The sequence below is a fragment of the Nelumbo nucifera genome, chromosome 2 (assembly GCF_055504915.1).
Source record: "Nelumbo nucifera cultivar China Antique chromosome 2, China Antique-T2T, whole genome shotgun sequence".
NCBI classification, from domain to species: domain Eukaryota; kingdom Viridiplantae; phylum Streptophyta; class Magnoliopsida; order Proteales; family Nelumbonaceae; genus Nelumbo; species Nelumbo nucifera.
In genome coordinates, this window is record NC_142650.1 from 14,754,586 (window position 1) to 14,773,582 (window position 18,997).

The 18,997-nt window shown below is 41.8% G+C and overlaps 1 protein-coding gene across 9 annotated transcripts; it reads left to right on the forward strand.

Moving 5' to 3' along the window:
* The first annotated feature begins 7,802 nt into the window (after positions 1–7,802).
* LOC104597120 (uncharacterized) lies at positions 7,803–17,859 on the forward strand. Of its 9 annotated transcripts, none has more exons than XM_088897274.1 (19): positions 7,803–8,008; positions 8,160–8,249; positions 8,471–8,593; positions 8,708–8,875; positions 8,964–9,050; positions 9,193–9,332; positions 11,110–11,157; positions 11,285–11,341; positions 11,546–12,121; positions 12,200–12,322; positions 12,439–12,681; positions 12,786–12,926; positions 13,027–13,227; positions 13,337–14,330; positions 14,638–14,711; positions 14,845–14,961; positions 15,624–15,669; positions 16,285–16,434; positions 16,992–17,859. In XM_088897274.1, exons 1-14 carry the CDS (start codon positions 7,988–7,990, stop codon positions 14,094–14,096), a joined length of 2,778 nt encoding a protein of 925 aa, XP_088753400.1. In that variant the 5' UTR covers positions 7,803–7,987; the 3' UTR covers positions 14,097–14,330; positions 14,638–14,711; positions 14,845–14,961; positions 15,624–15,669; positions 16,285–16,434; positions 16,992–17,859. The 9 variants fall into 9 exon arrangements, with proteins under 9 accessions (XP_088753400.1, XP_088753401.1, XP_088753402.1 ...); XM_088897275.1 differs by having other exon boundaries at positions 16,307–16,434; XM_088897276.1 differs by lacking the exon at positions 15,624–15,669 and having other exon boundaries at positions 14,845–14,967; positions 16,307–16,434.
* The last annotated feature ends 1,138 nt before the right edge of the window (positions 17,860–18,997 follow it).

The window sequence follows — 18,997 nt, forward strand, 5'->3', positions numbered from 1 at the left end:
GGAAGGAGATGTGTTGAAGTTGTACCTCTCCGCGAGTGACGAGGTGGTCAGCTCAGTACTAATCAGAGAGGTAGATCTGGTTCAACAACCCGTCTACTATGTAAGTAAAGTGTTGCAGGATGCAAAAACTAGATACCTCGATATCGCGAAGTTGGTGTACGTGCTAGTGGTAGTAGCTTAGAAACTATGCCCATACTTCCAAGCCCATACCATCATTGTCCTTACTGATAAGCCTCTGAGGCACATCCTACTTAAGCCCGAGGTGTCAGGAAGATTGACAAAGTTGTCCATTGAACTTAGTGAGTACGACATCCGGTTTGAGCCATGGTTAGCAATCAAAGCCCAAATCTTGGCAGACTTTGTAATAGAATGCACGTTCAACACACCAGCCCCTGAACTGACTAAGCCCGCTAAGATGATGGAGGCATCAACCATTGCAGCCCGGTCCCAGTTAGATCGGCACCAACCTGGGACGAGGAGCCATAGATCCTCCACGTAAACGGCTCATCCAATCAGCGAGGATGCGGTGCGGGATTGATATTGTACGGCCCAAGCGATGTGAAGATGGAGTATGCTCTCTGGTTTGGATTCGAGAAGTTGAACAATGAGGCGGAGTATGAAGCATTAATTGTCGGGTTGAACTTAGTGAAGGAAATGGGAACAAAACACCTTATTGTCTGCAATGATTCTCAACTGGTGGTTAACCAAGTCAATGGTGACTATGAAGCACGCAACTCGACTATGGCAGCCTACTTAACCAAAGTCAGAGAGATCCTACCATGCTTCAGCTCTTGTTTCACCAGACAAATTCCAAGGTCCAAGAATGCTGAAGCTGACGCCTTATCACAACTAGCAAGCACAAGCGACAACACTATGCAAACTGTGTACATAGAGGACTTGCCTTGGTCCAACATTCTCGGGGTGGGGGGGGGGGGGGCAGAAGAGGTCACTCCCATGTTGCAAGCGGAACCGAGCTGGATTGACCCGCTCATTGATTATCTGCTCCATGAGACCCTACCTGCAAAACGCAATGCAGCTCAGAGGGTAAAGCATCAATCAGCCCGGTACGTCCTCATAGACGAACGGCTATACAAGAGATCCTTCATGCTCCCCTACCTACGTTGCCTGCGATCCTCAGAAGTTGAGCTCGTACTTCGCGATATCCATGAAGGTTTATGTGGTGGACACTTGGAGGGCAGGGCCCTCGCCCAAAAGGCATTAAGGTAGTGCTGCTATTGGCCCACAATGAAGCAGACGCACTCGAGCTTGTCAAGAAATGTAACAAATGTCAGAGGCACACCAACATCCCTCATCAGCTTGCTGCTAATTTGAAGTATTTTATTAGGCCGTAGCCCTTCACGCAGTAGGGAATCAACATCCTCGACCCTTTTCTGCCAACAACCGAGCAGAGCAAGTTCTTAGTTGTGGCAATAGACTACTTCACGAAGTGAGTGGAAGCCGAACCATTGGTAAGCATTACAACCTGGAATGTGCAGAATTTCTTCTAGAAAAGCATCGTGTGCCAGTTTCGATTTTGGATAACGAAAAGAAATTTGAAGACATCAAATTCCAGAACTAGTGCATTGAGATGGGGATTCAGCAAAACTTCACTTTGGTAGCACATCCGCAAGCAAACGGATAGGTTGAAGTGACGAACTGGGCTATCCTCCGCGGACTGAAAGCTCGTCTTGCGCGAGTTAAAGGGTTGTGGGTGGACGAGCTGCCCAATGTCCTTTGGGCTTACTGGATGAGCTAAAGGGTTGTGGGTGGAGGCCCTTCAACCTTACATACGGGACAAAAGCTGTGATCCCGGCAAAGATTGAAGTACCAACATTGTGGCTCAAAGCCTACAACGAAGAGACAAACGACGACGAGCTCAGAACTAGTTTGGACCTCGTCGAAGAGGTACGTGATCTGACCCACATTCAAACTGTACCTTACCAACATCGAGTAGCTCGGTATTATAATGCCCAAGTCAGGAAGCGACTATTTAGAGTCGACGGCCTGGTCCTTCATAAGGTAATGGTACCTGAGCCTGGCGTGGGTAAGCTCGGTCTGAATTGGGGAGGTCCTTACCGGGTGAGACAGGTGTTCGGAGAAGGAACCTATGAACTTGAGACCATGGAAGGGAAGTAGGTACCCCGAGCTTGGAATATTGATAACCTAAGGAAATACTACATATAAACCTCAGTACAAGCAAAAACGACTAAGTCTATAAGACCACCAAACTGATCCTATGGACAGTGAACTGGAGAGAGGACCTTAAGTCACTCCCTGAAGACTAAGGGCTATGGTACCGAGCTGATAAGAGACCTCGGCACAACTTAAGATCCGGTCGCCTCTTCGGCACGGGCTCATTAAAACTCAGTCACTTTGGCATGGGTACGGCAAAGTAGCCCGGGTGCAGATAGGTCAGGCATGTACACCCTACAGTGTGCTCACCCTATCGTATAATAACGGTTATTCCTATTCAAGTTCGGGAGTAATCTCGAGTTTGGGAATAATCTATACTTACAAAAAATTTGCTCCTATATGGTCTAGCTCACGAGTAATCCACACTTAGACAAATTTTGCACATGAAAAATTTTGCAAAATGTTTGTATTCCATTGATAAAGTACTACATAGTGAAAAAAAAAAGAAAGAAAAGATTACAACTGTTTAGCCGAGCTTGAAGGCTTGGGACATCAAGTATTTACAAAAGGGGGTCCAAGAAAAGAGGCATCAGTCAGTTCGGGGTTCCTTATCCCTAGTGGAAGTGTCAACGGGTGGATCTGTCTCCATGTGGTCCTCAGCGACATCAACCCCCTCTCCTTCTCCCATTGTATCATCGTCGAGAAGGTTGTCGCCGCTCTCCTCCTCGGAGTCCGGGTCCTTTGCGGCTTCGATGGCCATCTCCTTCGTCATCTTAAATGTCGTGATGGCACTGAGTTCGAGGTGGGGAAATTTACGCCGGGTCAACCACCTTCTTAGCTTAAATCCCTTATGGTAGCTTGTTGTTCCGACCTCGACCATCTTCTCGCGGTACTCTGCCGAAGACTTATACTCCTCTACAGCCTTGGCCTTCGCGTCCTCTATAGCTTGGAGTAGATTTTCAGTCTGCTCCTTCACAAGCGCCTCGAGGTTCTTGTTCTCTCTCTTATGGGCCACCTTTGCTTCTTCTCCGCTTCGAACTCCTTCTCGGCCATCAGTAGAGTCAATAGCTCCTTCTTAGCCCGCACGCCGTTCTTCAGCTAGTTGATCTCGTAGCGAGCTAAGTTGAGCTTAGAGTAGGCATTTCGAGAGGACTCCTCGGCTTCGAGAGCTCGCTTCAAGTTCACCTTAGACTGGTAGGCCATGGCGTGGATAGAAGAGTTCACCTGCCAAAAGACGAAAGCGAGTATAAGTATGAAGAAAAATCTAAGTACAAAGCAACCTGAAGGTCAAGTACGTACCACCATACAATGTGTGGCCACTCGGGCCCCGAGCTGAGCAACCGGCAAGTTAGCCCAGCGAGCAACCTCCTCGGCGAATACCGCGTCCTTGCTCTTGAGAAGGCCAAACTTCGGAGTCAAAATGCTCAGGACTGAAGTATCGCTACCTGAAGAAGTGGCGGTCGTTGGTACGCGTCGAGGCTCTGAAAACGTGGTCTCCTTGGGCACGCGGGGTGGAGTGGCCTTGCCTGAGTCCTCTTCAACCAAGTCGATCACGGGAAGTTGTTCGGCAACGGGTGGGTGTTCGGGGGCAAAGGCGGTGACGTCAGAGGTGGTGGTCTCGGTGTGGAGGCAAGCCTTCTTGGAGGCCCTCTTATTTTTCTTCCCCTTTTGCATGCTCCCAAAGAGCTCATCGGCGGGATATTGTCCATGACAACTGCAACAAGTGATGAACTAAGTTAGATACAGCACCAAAGTAAAACAAACAGGAAAATGTACAACAGTTAGCGATCTACTAGGAGGGCTTAGACCGGCTTACATGAGCTTCTCCTCGTTCACGAAGTTTTCGAACTTCAGGCGAGCTTCGCCCAAGATCGGACCTCCTCCCTTGTCTTCAAGTCCAGTCTAACACCGGGGTCCTGGATGGCTGCCCTCTTGTGAGTTGGGAAATGCCACCCCTCGGTGTTATGGACCACGAAGTAGTGTCTCTTCCAGGTCGGGACCTTGTTAGGGAGCTCATGCAACAGCTTGTACTCGGGGTGAGGAGACATATAGTAACTTTGCTTGTGCTCATGTAGAACACTGGACGAGTTCTTTTTGATGGAAAGGATCGAAGAGAAGTTGTCGAGGTCTAGAGGTCGGTTGTAATCGTGGAAAAGGGCAATGGTACTTACGATGTTATGGATGGAGTTCGGATGTAGCTGGTCTAGGGCAATGTCAAAGAACTTAATGACTTCAATTATGAAAGGGTGGAGTGGAAGACGCAGCCCGACAATGAGTTGCTCATCGAAGACCACGATCTCGCCATGACCGTGATCCCAAGGTAGTTGCCTAAGGGAATACTGTTTGGCAGGCAACCTCGCTGTGAGCTGAAGGCCGACAAGTTGGAGGCTTCTCGCTCTCGCCGAGGTGAGTCCGTCTCAGACGAGTTGGAGTCCACATTCTATGCCAAGTGCCCACCTTGGCAAGATGAGGCTCCGCGATCTATGCCGAGGTCCCCACCTCGGCCCCAACGGACTCGCTGCTCCCATCTAGAAGGCTATTTAAGCTAAGGCTAGACATACTATCGGGAAGGACGATGGAATCGAAAGCAAAGGGAGACGAACTCACCAAAAGAAGACCGAAGAAAGCAGGACGACCTCGGACCCAAGAATAGCTGACACCGAGCTACAATACTTGAACGCAACCTTAGGGACTTTGAATTCGCAATTTTGTGGCGAAGAAAATGGGTCCTTCGGCCCCTATTTATAACCAGTATATCCAGGAATCAACGGTCGAGATCTGTACAATCCAATGACTCATATGAAAATTGGTTGCATGCTTCCCGAGGTTGAGATCAATTTAGCATGCGTTTTGACATTCGCGGAGACTATAATCGGCTTGATGTCCGCGCGTACCTGATACATGATCTGGGTCACTTCTTGGTTGAGCCGAACGGTCGAACAGGTCTGACCAACGGTCTGCCCTCCATATCACCTAGACTTCGTGTCAAATCCACCTGGGCTCTCCATGAACTCCTCGCACCGGGTCAGGACCTCTGGCACGAGGAGTGGGGGCAATTGATGAGGGGTAATTTGGCACGACCTAGTAAGTAAAGGTTACGTGGATGCAATATTTCCGTAGGATGACAACTCAGCAAGAGGAGCCTAGTCAGTAGTTTTTAGAGCTCAGGTTTTCTGTCACCTCGGTACAAAGCCACCTCGACACAAAGCCACTTCGGCATAAAGTCACCTTGGCATAAAGCCTGTTCGGAGCCCAGGAATTAAAGTGACATGTAGTCGACTCCAGAAGCTTCCCAACGGACTCTGAACCTCACGGGATCACGCCCCGTAACGACAGGCCTTATCCTCTCCCTGCCCAGATCGGACGATAACGATAGGTTTCATTGACTGATACGTTACTCCCCGACTAAAGCGGGAACGAATCTCATCTACTCAGGCTAAAGATCCCGGAACCGTTTCGTGAGACCCACGACAACTCAGTTATATGAGGGCAACAACCCCTCCGGGGGCCAGGTACGCGCGATTACCTACATTCAAGCTCTCTAGCACTCAAACTTTAGCTCACAACCACAACGATAATACTGACTTAAGCATCGGAGTGACCTTGTTGGGTCATCCACCCCGGTCTCTTTGATCCCTGTTTTGTAGTTTGATCTAGCTCGCCACATGAACACACCTAAGCAACTTTCCAGCCAGGAGCTTCCAGATCACACATTATATATATAGTTTTTGCTTTCATCTGTTTTTGAAGTCACCACATCCCAAAAAAAAAAGTTTTTGAACTATTTGCTTTGAAAGGCAAAATAAGGTTGGTTTGTTTTAAAAAACAATACATATATGTTTTTTGAACCATTAAAATAATGTTTTTTTAAACCAAAACAAATTTTATAGTGAAGAAATTATAGGATGTATGGAGCATGATATTGAATAATTAGATGACGTCATGGTTTTGAAACCAAAAAATTCAAGAATGCGTTTTTTATTTGTGTTAGTTTTGAAAACTAAAAACACCCAAGAACATGTTTTTTTGTTTTGAGAAACAATTTGTTTCTACACAGATTATTTTGATTTGTATTTTTGAACTGACAGGAGAGAAAAACAATTCATGTTGTAGAATGAGTCAAGATCTCCTACACTTCGAATGGTGTGAATGGTGTGTGCCAAGGTGCACACCCATTCATTTGATAACACGTCAGCTGCCATACGAGGGTTTGGATAACTTGTGCAATAAGTTCACTAAACGCCTTCCGTTAATGTCCTAATTTTTATATTTTAAATAAAAAACTAAAAAATAAATAAAGATAGTATGGATTGTTCAGTTGATAGAATAAAAAACAATTGTGTGGAAAGCATACCAAAGAGGCAAAGAGAATTTAAGATTATAAGAATTTTGAAACAGAAAATTTGATTGATAAATAGTTTGGCATGAAAAAGTGTAAAATCTTCTTCTTCTCACTTTTTTTTTTTTTTTTTAAATTTTATGTTTACAATTTCTAAGAACAAAAAATGGTGTGCGGTAGTTTGGAATGAACGGAGGATTGGTTTGGGATGAAAAAAAATTGGTATGTTTATACTTTCTCAAACGATTATTATACGCGATAGATATTAACGCGCGCGTGCAAAAAATAAATAAAGATAGAGAGAGAGAGAAACAGCATCAACCCTAACAATGAGTTTGTAATTATTCATTAATGGAAGTGGGTTTCAACAGGAGAAAAGTTAAGTCTATCTGCAGATGACTCCCATTTTTTATTGAAAATTTGAGTAGAAGAAAAACCGATATTTCTTTGCAAAACTTTCTTTCTAAACTTGCAATCATTAATGGCTTCCACTCCTAATTAAAGCTTGAGAGACGTTTGGAATTTTTGCTGCTCTCTTTGCCGGTTGGAAATGAAACCATTGGCTACCGTTTGTGATTTCCCCTCTCAGCAAAGCTTGCCACCGTTTCCGATAACTGGTTTCAGCAGCACCGTGAGAGACGTTTGGAATTTTTGCTGCTCTCTTCGCCGGTTGGAAACGAAACCATTGGCTACCGTTTTCGATTTCCCCTCTCTCGACAAAGCTTACTACCATTTTCGATGACTGGTTTCAGCCGGAAGTTGCAGCAACACCGTTTCTGCTTCATCTCAATCCACTTCTTTACCTTTGCCGATGACTGCCTCTCAACTGGTTTGGCTGGGCCGATTCCACCAGCGACACAGATGGCATCGCTTACAAGGGGTTTGGGCGCATGATGCCATCGATGATTGCCCGCCAACTGGTTTCGGCCAGGCCGGTTCCACCGACGACACATGTGCCATTGCTTGCAGGGGGTTTGGGCACATGATGTGTCTGATGCAACTGCGGAAGATGAAAAATTGCATCATGCAAGCAACAGAAAACTTTTGCACATGTGAACCGAGGTGCTATTGTAAACTGTGTGATGTCCGACACACACCATTCAGACTACATGAGATCCGGACTCTTGTAAAACACCCCCTAAATATCACATATCATATCCAACATCTTAGCAAATCGAATTCGAATTAATATTTGTAAGATCCATCGGATCATTGAATCGGTTATAGAATCTACATTATCGAAACAGATTCGGATATATTCGAATCGGGTTTAATCCGATCCATTTGCATTCCTGTATCTCTCCATATCTTTGCACGTGCCACTCAACCAGTTGTAGATAATACGAGTCGCTTCGTTTGCAGCCCTTTCCTCTTCACAAACCTTGGCTTGAATATGGCGCAACGCCGATAAAGCGCGAAGCTATAATCCCTCGCTTCCCCGCTCCCCAATTCATCCTCAAATTCTAATAATTCTTTCTGCTGAAAGCTTGCTGGTGGCTACCAAATCCTTAGAAGATGTCGGGCGGATTCTTCCGGGTAATATCTCTTTTGTATTTCAATTAAGAAAATGAGATTGTATGCATTTGTAGGTTTAGGATCCGAACTCATCGATCTTATGCGTCTCTGTAAGATTCTGCATTCGAAGTATTTGATTCCTGTTGAACTTGTATCGACATTGATTTGCTAGGGCACTTCTGCCGATCAAGACACTCGGTTCTCGAATAAACAAGCGAAACTATTGAAAACCCAGAAGTTCTCGCCTGAATTGGATCATCTGGTTCGTAGTTGTCATTTGTTTTTTACTTTGATTTTTCAGTTTCAAGAAAACTATCAGAAGGAAGAATATTCAGTTTCGGTAATTATTTATAGTACCTGAAAGCTAGGGTTTAGTAGGATCCAACAAGTTTTAATTGGGGTTAGTTCATTAGTACTAAAGTAACGATTGATAAGTATAACAACTAATTGGTAACTTAATTATCATCAAAATTATGCATATAGGTGGACATGACGAAGGTGAAGATGGATGTTATTAGGCCTTGGATTGCTAATAGGGTGACCGAGCTTCTTGGATTCGAGGATGAAGTTCTAATCAACTTCATATATGGACTTCTTGATGGAAAGGTAAGCAGTAAGCTTATTTCCTTCACTCCGAACCTCTTTGGATGTTGTTTTGAAGATTAATGGTTTTTGTTGATCAGTAATGAGCGTCGATTATCCTTTCCTTTTTTCTTGTAGGACGTGAATGGGAAAGAGGTTCAGATCCAGCTCACTGGGTTCATGGAGAAAAATACTGGAAAGTTCATGAAGGAGCTTTGGACTCTTCTGCTCAGCGCCCAGAAAAATGCGAGTGGTGTCCCTCAACAGTTCTTGGATGCCAAGGAAGAGGAAACTAGGAAGAAAAAGGTTTATATTCATATGAATTGTTGCTTTACTTCTCATTGTTGAAGCTCTGGTGTTGGTTTTCTCCTAATTCTGTTTATGGTCATCATAGGCTGAGGCAGATCGGATTACACATGAAATCCAGAAAAAGAAAGAAAAAGAGTTAAGAGAGCTGGAGCGAGAGAAGATGAAGAAGATGGTAACTTATTCATTCTATGCCAGAGATAGCTTTTCTCGAACTGGGGTTTCTGGTTTTAACTTCCGTTTATATCTTTTCTTGCACTCAGCTTGCTTCTGCAATTATTTGGGTTCATATCATTCTTTACCTCAAACTACTGTAGGACGGCGAGATTGATGTCTTGAGGACCACTAATTCTGCATCTGACCCAATCTCAAGGCGTTCACAGTCAAGAGCATCCAGTGTTCATCCTGATGAAGAAAAAGAAGCTGATGGGATAAATGGGTCTAGGGGAAATAACAGGTTAGAACTGATACCATCCACTTCTTTTTCATTTGCAGGATTTGCTTTCTGTCATATTGTCTCTTTCTTTGGCTGTTTTGGCATTTTCGGTTTGTTGCCTAAAAAGTCTTTAAGGAGGCACATGAAGCTTATGCACAAAGGGCATGCCTCAATGTATAAGAGTCACATTTCACATCTTGAGGTGCCTTTTGTGAGGGATTGCACCTCATGGATTATTGAAATAGGCTTTCTTATAATAAGTCCGTAAAGAAGTCAACACCAGTTGTCCCTAGTGTTTATTTATTTTTGTTGGAACAAACTTTTCAAATGTTGATATCCTCTCAGAATAGCAAGCAGTTGTAACTAGGCTTGAATACAATGCACTATGTCCAGTTGGCCTGTTTTTTATCAGCTATGTCCAGTTGGACTGTCGGATTGTGTTCTTGCTATTGAATTTAAGTCTGTTCTGTAGCCAGTCACATATTACCATGGTGAAAAAACACTGTATTTTTTAATATGTATAATTGTCCTTGTGACTGGTGCTGTTAAAGTGCATTGTGATTGCCTATAAAAAATTGTAGTGTTAAAGTGTTCAATCCAGTGCTACCATCATTTATTTATGATTTTATGAATTTCGCATTCCTAGTTTCCCTTGAAATGAAATGCTGACTTAATTATGTTTATGAACACTTAACATCTTGCCTTTGATGTTATTCATGAGGTGCTTGTAGACAAAACTGCCACAGCTGTATAAATGAATGGGCGACATGTAAGCATAACCTTGCCAAAACTAGAGTTGTATAAAATTGCTTTGTTTTATAAGCTAGGTTCCAAAACTAGAGTTGCTTCTGTTTTGCTTGGATCCATTTGGCTGTCGTTGATGGTAACTCATCCAAAGGCCAGTGTAGGAAAATTGGGAAAATGGATGGCATGACGCCATAATGGTGTTAGTTCACCTCGTAACCTTGCCAGTCTAGCAAGACTGGTCTCAGTAACAATGTACCTTGTTCTGGGATTTCTGTGCAACTTAATGTTTACATAAGAACTAAAATTGTTCTTGTCCAAATATTCACTGTTCAGTTAAATTAATAATACTACAATGAACTAGACAAATAAAAAAAGGGCCTCCACTTTGTATATCTTGGAATGATACTTCTATTTACCTGATCAATTTAATCTTGGATTTGTTGTTATATACAATAATTAGGATCAACTATGTTCTTAAGCAGTATATTGCCTACTTGTTTATTCCTGTTTGTTGCTAGTTGCACTTTCTTTCTCAAGTTATCTATGTTTTCTTCCTCCTCTTTATTACATGCCTCTACTAATGCTAAGTGGATAACTTTTCTAATTATTTTTCTTACTCTTCATTCTTATCTATATCTTGATACATTGGCATGACAGATTGACATCCTATGTCCTGGTTTGATGGGTTGTATAGGGTTGGTTATCTAATATGTGAGATGTTACCATTTTTTAGTCTAATTATGATTTTTTTTTAATGTCTAGCAAGCAATGTATAGTTCCCGGTTTTGTTTTAGTCTCTATCACTTTATGCAAATTGTTTTAGTCTAGCAAGCAATGTATAGTTCCCAGTTTTGGTCTCTATCACTCCAACTTTTTTAATCTCCTTCTTTGCATTGTGAAGTAAGTGGTGATTGGTCTCTTGGGTGGTTACAACTTACAAGTTCAGATGGCTGTAGTTATCCACTTATCCTACTAGAATATATAGAGCTGTTTCTTTTAGCATGTATTTGAAGCTCTGAACTTATAAATGACATTCTTTTCTTCTTTACAGGGTCTCTAGATCACCGCACTTAGTTGATCACTCCCCTTCATCTCATCGGTATTTATTCTTCTCTTGCATTTAATATAATTCTCTTTTCCCCACTTGGGTTACATTTGGAAAACATGTTTATAATATATGTATACATACATGTGTGTGTACATACTCTCATTGGTTTCTTTTCCAGAAGCACACATTCCAGGTCTATCAGTAGGTCATTTTCCAATTCAAGGAGCTACTCAGGGTATGTTTCTTATATTATAGCAATAAGATTTCTTGGATTTGTTAGCGTTGAATAACCTCTTGTCTATCTTTTTTTGGGAATTTATAAGAAATCTAATTTTCCTGTCCCAAGGCATGACATGATGTATTGGGGAGCCTTAACACCTACCCCTCTTTTTTTTTCTAACTTTCATTGTTTTAACTGACCCATATGTACCTATCTTAGTGATGGACACAAATCAAGAAGCATATCTGGATCACCTCAACCACGAAGACGCTCTAATTCTCCTGAAAGGGAGTATCGATCGCCACGAAGACGATCTATTTCTCCACATCGCAGGCATTCACCAAGAAGATCTCGGTCTCCTTTAAGGCGGAGGTCACCTCATTCACGACACAAATCACCTTCTCTTGTGCGGCGTAGGCTCCCTTCTCCTTTGCGACGCAGATCTCCATCTATTATTCGGCGTAGGTCACCATCTCCCGTTCGGCGTAGGTCACCATCTCCCGTTCGACGTAGGTCACCATCTCCTATTCGACGTAGATCACCATCTCTTGTGAGGCGTCGATCCCCACCTCCTTTGCGTCGAAGGTCTCCATCACCTCCAAGGCATAGGTCTCCTGTGAGACGGAGGCCCCCCATTCGTAGGCGGTCACGAACACCTTCACGGCATAGGTCTCCATCTCCTCTTGGGCAGTCACTATCTCCACCTCGGCGTCGGTCTCTATCACCAGGGAGGCGGCGGTCACCTCTTCCTAGGTCCCCAAGATATAGAAGAAGATCGCCTAGACAAAGAAACAGGTATTATAACATTTGATATGCTTTAATATTATCTTTTATTATGAGGTTATATCTTTTGATGGAATCATGTATTTACAGGAGTGGTAGTCCTTATAGAAGTCACAGTCCTGCATACCGGAGCCGAAGGAGCTTGAGTAGGGATCGTGATCTCCGTAGTAATGGAGTAGACAACAGAAGATACCGTTATGATGCCTCTGAAAGGTATATATTGTTACAGTAACTCAAATAGGTTATCCTTTTCAACCTAGATCCTTTGGTAACCTTATAGTTGTACCATGTTTTACCATCTGATGCAGCTCTTCATATTGATCCTGTAGGAAAATGTCTCCTGTGCGTAAGACCCCTGAGAGAGAGGAGGTTGATCGGTCTATTCATGCACGCAAGGAGCCAGTCTCTGTTTCTCGCCGACCACCAATTTCTTTGAGGTCACCACAACGGGATCCAGATGATCAAAGAAAGGCCCGCCAAAAGATGCCCACTATTTCACCATCACCAGAAATGTCTCGAAGTCCATCAGTAAATTCACCACGTGAACGGAGAATGAGTCCTAGTGAAGATAGGTCTGTATCATGGTATACCTGTTTGAAAATGTCATAATCTTTATGTTGCACATTTCTAGAATTGGTGTTCTCACATTTTTCTGTACTTTTAAATGTACGTACAGTCTGTCTGAGAGCTCTGTAAGGCAAACAAGGGAACGATTATACCATCGTGACAGTCCATCTCCTGCTAGGCAACCAAGAAAACATGTTTCACGTCATGACAACTCAGTAACAAGTGAGGAAGAGGAAACTAGTCATGCCAGGTCAAATTGATATTCAACTGTTCTTTCAGTTTCCAATTGAAATTTTGGGTTCCATTTGTTTATATTATTTTTTCATTGATGCTGGACTTATTTATTTTAGGGATGGTGGTGATAATAGAACTGATTCTTCACGGAAAAGAGCTAAGCATTCACCGCCAATTGATAGTCGGAAAAGATCTCCTTCAAGGAACTTACGGCAGGAAAGGTGCTCTCTTGAAAAATTAGATCACCGTGGGTCTGGTGAAGATTGGAGTCATCTGAATGACACATTATTAAGGAAGAAAGACGGGGAAAAAAAGAGGTATGGAGTTATCTTGGTTGTTTGTTTTATTCTTGTTCATCTGGAGATATCTGTAGAAAAACCTACATTGCAAGTCCTGGAGGTATAATTATACCAAGCTCTTCTGCAGTGAGAAAGCTTCAGCAAGGACTGATCCTCCTCGAAGTCCTACTAAACAAAAATCACCAATGCTGGAAGAAATTGAATACGGGCCAGGGAGACCAGAGGGGGAAAGCTATTCATTGGATCGTGTTAGGGATGAAAAAAGGGATTCTCCAATTGAAGAATTACAAAGATCACACCCTAGAGATGGCCAAAAATCTGATGAAAAGAAGCATTCTCGTTCAAGCCACTCTGAAGGCACAGATCGGGTTCATAAAATGGAAGCTGTTAACAAATCAATGAAAAAGGTTGATAGGAAAAACCGGGCCATTGCTACCGGTTCTGAATCTGAGGAAAATGATAAGTACAGGTTGGAATACATGGAGAAGAGAAAACATAAGAGAATGGATAGACATGAAATGAATTCGGAAGATGATGAGTGTCATGATTCTGAAATTGACGAAAGGAAGGAAGCAAAAAGAAGAAGGAAAGAAGAAAAGAGATTACGTAAAGAAGAGAAACGCCGACGACGTGAAGAACGGCACCGTAGAAAGGAAGAAAAGCGTGCAGCCAAGCTGAAAGCCAAGTCAATGGATACTGTGACTCCGCCTTCAGATTTCGAGAAAAACCGAAATGATGGCAATGATTCAGATGACGAGGCTGACTTGAGGAGGGAATCTCATCCATGTGGCGCTGATGACACAGAGTCTGAGCAGAAAAAGCTTGAAATTGAGCTGCGAAAGAAGGCTCTTGAATCACTAAGAGCAAAGAAGGGCATCAATAACTAAATATGTTTTTGTTGTTTTGGATACATTGAACTATTTCTTCTTTTCTGTTGAAGAGTAACTTTTAGCGTTTTAGCAATCTTATGTTTTGATAAAGTGGGAATGTTATTGTTATATAGCATAGTTGTTTTAATGTAGTCTGTGTTTACTGCTGGCAGCTGAACTGGATAAATGAGGATTTCCTGAGCTATTCTCTTGATGTGCAACTTTGTGCAGACCTTGCTGCTAGATTTTCTGGTAATATTTGCTTTCCCTTTGTTGGGAATTTAGTTTATTGTTTTGTAGGAGTTCTTAACTGGGTGGATATGAGACCATCTCATCATTTGATTGATGTTTATGAAGTGGATTTAAAAGACTTTCTGTAACACTAAATTATATACTCTGATGTGGGTTTTTGTACTGTTCCTGGTAAAATAACAATTACGCTTAACAAGGTCAATCGAATAAATATTATTGCTTAATAAGTTGTAAAATAAAGCCTAAAGGTCTTGACACTTTTGTAAGATGAAGTTCGTACTAAATCGGCTTTGTGGTTGATTGATAGATGAGAATACTGTCAACTAGATGACTTGGTTGAGCAGGACCTTGTGCAGAACCACTTATTGAACATCAACTCAGGTGAAATGTCATACATGCTTTACAGGATTTTTAGATGGAAAGACTCCAGTCTCTCTTGACTAAAACCTCTTTGTATATAAATACTTGAGATCTTTTATATTGTATTTTGGTTTGACCTTTGAATACTTGGCAGTTTGACAGTTGTTCCGGGGACTTTGTTTTTAATATTCACCAAGGTGATATAGGCTCCTGAACCATCCTGTCTTGATGTTGATGTCAGCTGTTAAGTTTCTCTGGACGGCATCTCCATGTATGTGTAAGCAATAACAAATTATGCAAATGCTTATGCACTTTCACTCTTTACTTGCATTTTGGAGTTTGATGATATTGTTTTATGAATTGGTTGTTTTGGTTAGTAATATATGGGATTCTGATAAGCATTTTCTCCTCAGAATCCAAGCTGGGGAAGCTATATGATGTAATATTTGTTGCATCATTGAAATTTCAGTCGGGGAATGTGTTTTTTGGTGATTCATGTTTTTTTCTTTCCATTGTAATTTTTTCCTCTTCAAATATTTTATATCATAATTTATATTCTATTAGAAGCATGACATGGTACCTGGGGCAATAAATTATTAGAGTGGTTGCTTGGCCGAAGGGTTGTCTTCCCCCCAACAGGTTTGCTTTGTGATGATGGCATGTGGTAGGATAAAGTTTTGAACCCAAACATGGCCATATTTTTGGCACCTTGGGGAAACATTTAGGGATGTCTTACATGCCTCATCAGCATTGGAATTTGAACGGTTACATGTCTAACATGTATGAGTAAACTTAAAGGGAGTACAGTTTCATTGTTTCTTGTTTCTTTAAATAACATGTAATAGTTTTGAAAAAAATAGTTTGAATGTCTAGAAAAGGGACCGTTCTTAAGTGTCAATGGAATAACTTACCGGAATTTTCTTTCTTTCCAAGTCGAGGATATCTTGGATGTGGATCTCTTTTTTATTTTGGCAAAAAGGTAACCCTCTATCCCATTTATCTTTACTTTAGTGAGTATTTTTTTGGGTAGATTGATGTTTGAGGCACAAAATCTGGGTCTGGTTCTTGATTTTAGGGTGGATAGGAAGGCCATGATGGTAAACTTAAAGATGATTTACAGGCTTATGGGTAGGGCCTTTGTGTTGAAATTCAATTTGAACTGGAGTAGGATTGCTGGCCTAAATGTTGATACAGAGAGTTGGAGTTTGGTGTTAGTGCTTCATTTATGTTTCAGCGGCGGAGGCTTGGCTTCTTAGGTATCTTGGTCTTCCTTTAGGTTCTGATCCCAAGTCTGTGGAGTTCTGGTAACCTGTTGAAAATATAGGGAAGTATTGGTGGTCTGGAAAGGAAAGTTATCCCCAGGCAGTGAATTACTTAAATTCATGTTGACTGATTTCCTATATGTACTGCATCACTTTGTTCAGAGCTCATGTAGTGGTGGAACAGTTTTGCATTTAGAGAGGTTTCCTTTAGGACTTGGGGTGTTTCAAGGGAAGATGTTGGCGGGTCTGGAAATGAAGTTATCCCCAGGCAGATAATTAGTTAAGTCAAATTCATGTTGACTAATTTCTGTACTGCGTCCATCTTTGTTCAGAGCTCATGTGGTGGTGGAACAGTTTTGCATTTAGGGAGGTTTCTTTTAGGACTACTTTGGCTGGGATGCTGGGGTATCGTCGAGGGCTACTTTGGCTTCTCCTTGGAAATCTATTTGTGGAGTGCTTCCTCAGTTCCTAAGCCAAATCAGGTATGATGTTTGCTTTCGATATAAGGTTCTTTTTTGGGAGGACCTTTGAATTGGTAATTCAACCCTTAAAGATCTGTTCCCCTCTTTGTTTTCTCTTTCTTTGTTTAAAAAGTAACTTGTCTCTCACTTTGTTTCCCTTTCTGAGTTGACTGGGTTAAGCTGGAACTTAGGGTTAAGTAGAAATTTAAGGGACCTTGAATCAGAAAGGGCGACCTTGTTGTTACAAATTCTTGATTTTGTTGCCCTGGATTTCTCTAAATCAGATGGCCGGATTTGGATTCCACACCCCAAAGGTCGTTTTTCTTGTGCCTCCTTTTTCTCTTTCTTGTGTTCAGACCCAAACTCTCTTCCTTGCACTGCTGATGAAATTTGGTTTAAACCTATTCCTCCCAAGGTTGGGGCTTTGTGCTGGGAAGTTTCCATAAGAAAATAAACATTTTGGATGTTTTGCAAAAAAGAAGACCCTTTATGTGCCTGTCCCCTAACTTGTGTACCTTGTGTAAAGCAAGTGGAGAAAACTGCTACCATCTTCTGATATCCTTTCCTTTTGTTGCTAGTCTCAGGGAAAAGATTTTTGAGCTTCTTGGTCACAGGTGGAGCTTGCCTACTCAGATTAGAAGTCTCTTTGAACCAACGACCTTCAGTTGGCCAAAGAGGGGGTAAAATTCTGTGGAGATGTATCAGGGCTGCATTGATTTGGACGGTGTGGGAGGAAAGGAGTGGCAGAGTGTTCAATGATAAAGAAAGAAAGAAGCAGTTCTGGATTGCATGATTGCATCTTATATAGATCTTTAATGTGGACCAAGTCTCTAAACTTATTTTCTTCTTCAAGGAGTAAACCTGTTGTGGGCTGGAAACCACCGGTTGAAGGATTTATCAAACTGAACTTTGATGGCAGCAGCCTAGGGAACCCAGGCCCGGCTGGTATAGAGGGAGTTTTTAGAAACTATGAAGGTCATGTTATTACTGTGTTCTCAGCTCCAGTTGGAGTAGGGGACTCCGTTTTTGCAGAGTTCCAAGCTGTCCTGCAAGGAGTAAAGCTTGCTAGAGATTTAAATTATTATAGATTGTTAATTGAAGGTGACTCTAAACTGGTAATAGGATGGTTGAAGGAACCTGAAACTGTAAATTGGAAATACAAAAAAATACATGAAAAAATTTAAGTGGCTGGTCAGAGATGACAATTTCAGTCCAATGGGAAAGGAGGTCAGCAAATGGGATGGCTGATTTCTTTGCAAAACAGGGGTGCATAAGTCTGAATTATTCTGGGCTCAGTTGTAATCTGGCTATATGGCTGGGGCTGCATCTCGCACTTCCTCTGGTTGTACTCTGTAATCTTGTGATACTTAACTATGTTCTAATAAAGTTTATATCATTTATAAAAAAAAGGTTTCCTTTACGACTAGTATCAATGGATCATCTTCACATTTGGCATCATTTTTAAAGCTAATGGTAGTTGATGATTGACCATGCTGAATTAGTTGGGTTTTATTTGGGGAATTGGTTATGGAGGTTAGTTGGAGAGCATTATAGTTTGGGGTTTCAAACAAGTATGGGATGCATCCTAGCATTTCGGACTGTGATAACCTACCCTTTCTAGCTTTTGGAAGTTTGGTTGTGGTGTCTGCCTTGTCCTTTCCCCCATTTATCATGTCTTGTGTTGGTAAATGGAGTATCTTTGAGGGGTGAAGTCTTGTCTTGTGGTCTGAGAGATTTTCTTTTTTGCCACAACAAAATGGAATCCTGATTGTGTGCGATTTCTGTGAATTGACTTATCACGGGTTTTTGGTTTCATGAATTTTGGGGTTCTTTTTGCTAATTGAATGTCTGAATGAGGTTTCCTTGGATACAAAATATACTCCTAAATGGATAGAGTGTCTGTGTCAGACACTCTGGACCAAGATTCTGTAGGATCCTGAGGGACGCGTAACATCTCTCTCTCTCTCTCTCTCTCTCTCTCTCTCTCTCTTATATGACAGGAAGAATAGCAAATGTAGATGATAAATGCCGTCTTTCCCATTGAACACATCAAAAGTTAAAAAGATAAATACATTTTTTTTTCTATAGGTATAGGATGTCAAAATTAGTTTCGTCAGACTTGGACCAGACAGGACTGTAGGACCATCAGAACCAGGTACAGGCGGGCAAAACAGTTTATGGATGTATGGTTCTTGAAAATGTTGACGTAGTCAAATTTACTCCATATGTCTTAATAGTTAATACCCTCTAAAATTTATTGTTTTAATCTTATTTACTCTATATGTCTTAATAGTTAATATTTCTTTTTATTTTAACATTGTTTTATTTTCTTATTTTTTACTTTTTATTTGATTTAGTCAAACAATTGAACCTGACCAATTAATTGTTCGACCTGTGACCCAGTTACTGATAGAATCGAATGTCCAGTCCGAGTCTGACAACATTGGTTAGAGTTTAAAATATGTGAAGTATTTTAATAGCACACTGTATTTAGAAATTTAGATGTGTTCCTGGTCTTTTTCCGTCATCCTGAATCAGACTCCTGGTCGCATAGGATTCTGATTCTCATGTCCATGTTCACGGG

Bases quoted from the DNA above. Each gene is read 5' to 3' on its own strand.
- LOC104597120 (XM_088897276.1), top strand. From the start codon at position 7,988: ATGTCGGGCGGATTCTTCCGG. The intron at 8,250-8,470 runs GTTCGTAGTTGT...TTATGCATATAG, and splicing joins CGCCTGAATTGGATCATCTG to GTGGACATGACGAAGGTGAA. The intron at 11,158-11,284 runs GTATTTATTCTT...TTTCTTTTCCAG, and splicing joins CACTCCCCTTCATCTCATCG to AAGCACACATTCCAGGTCTA.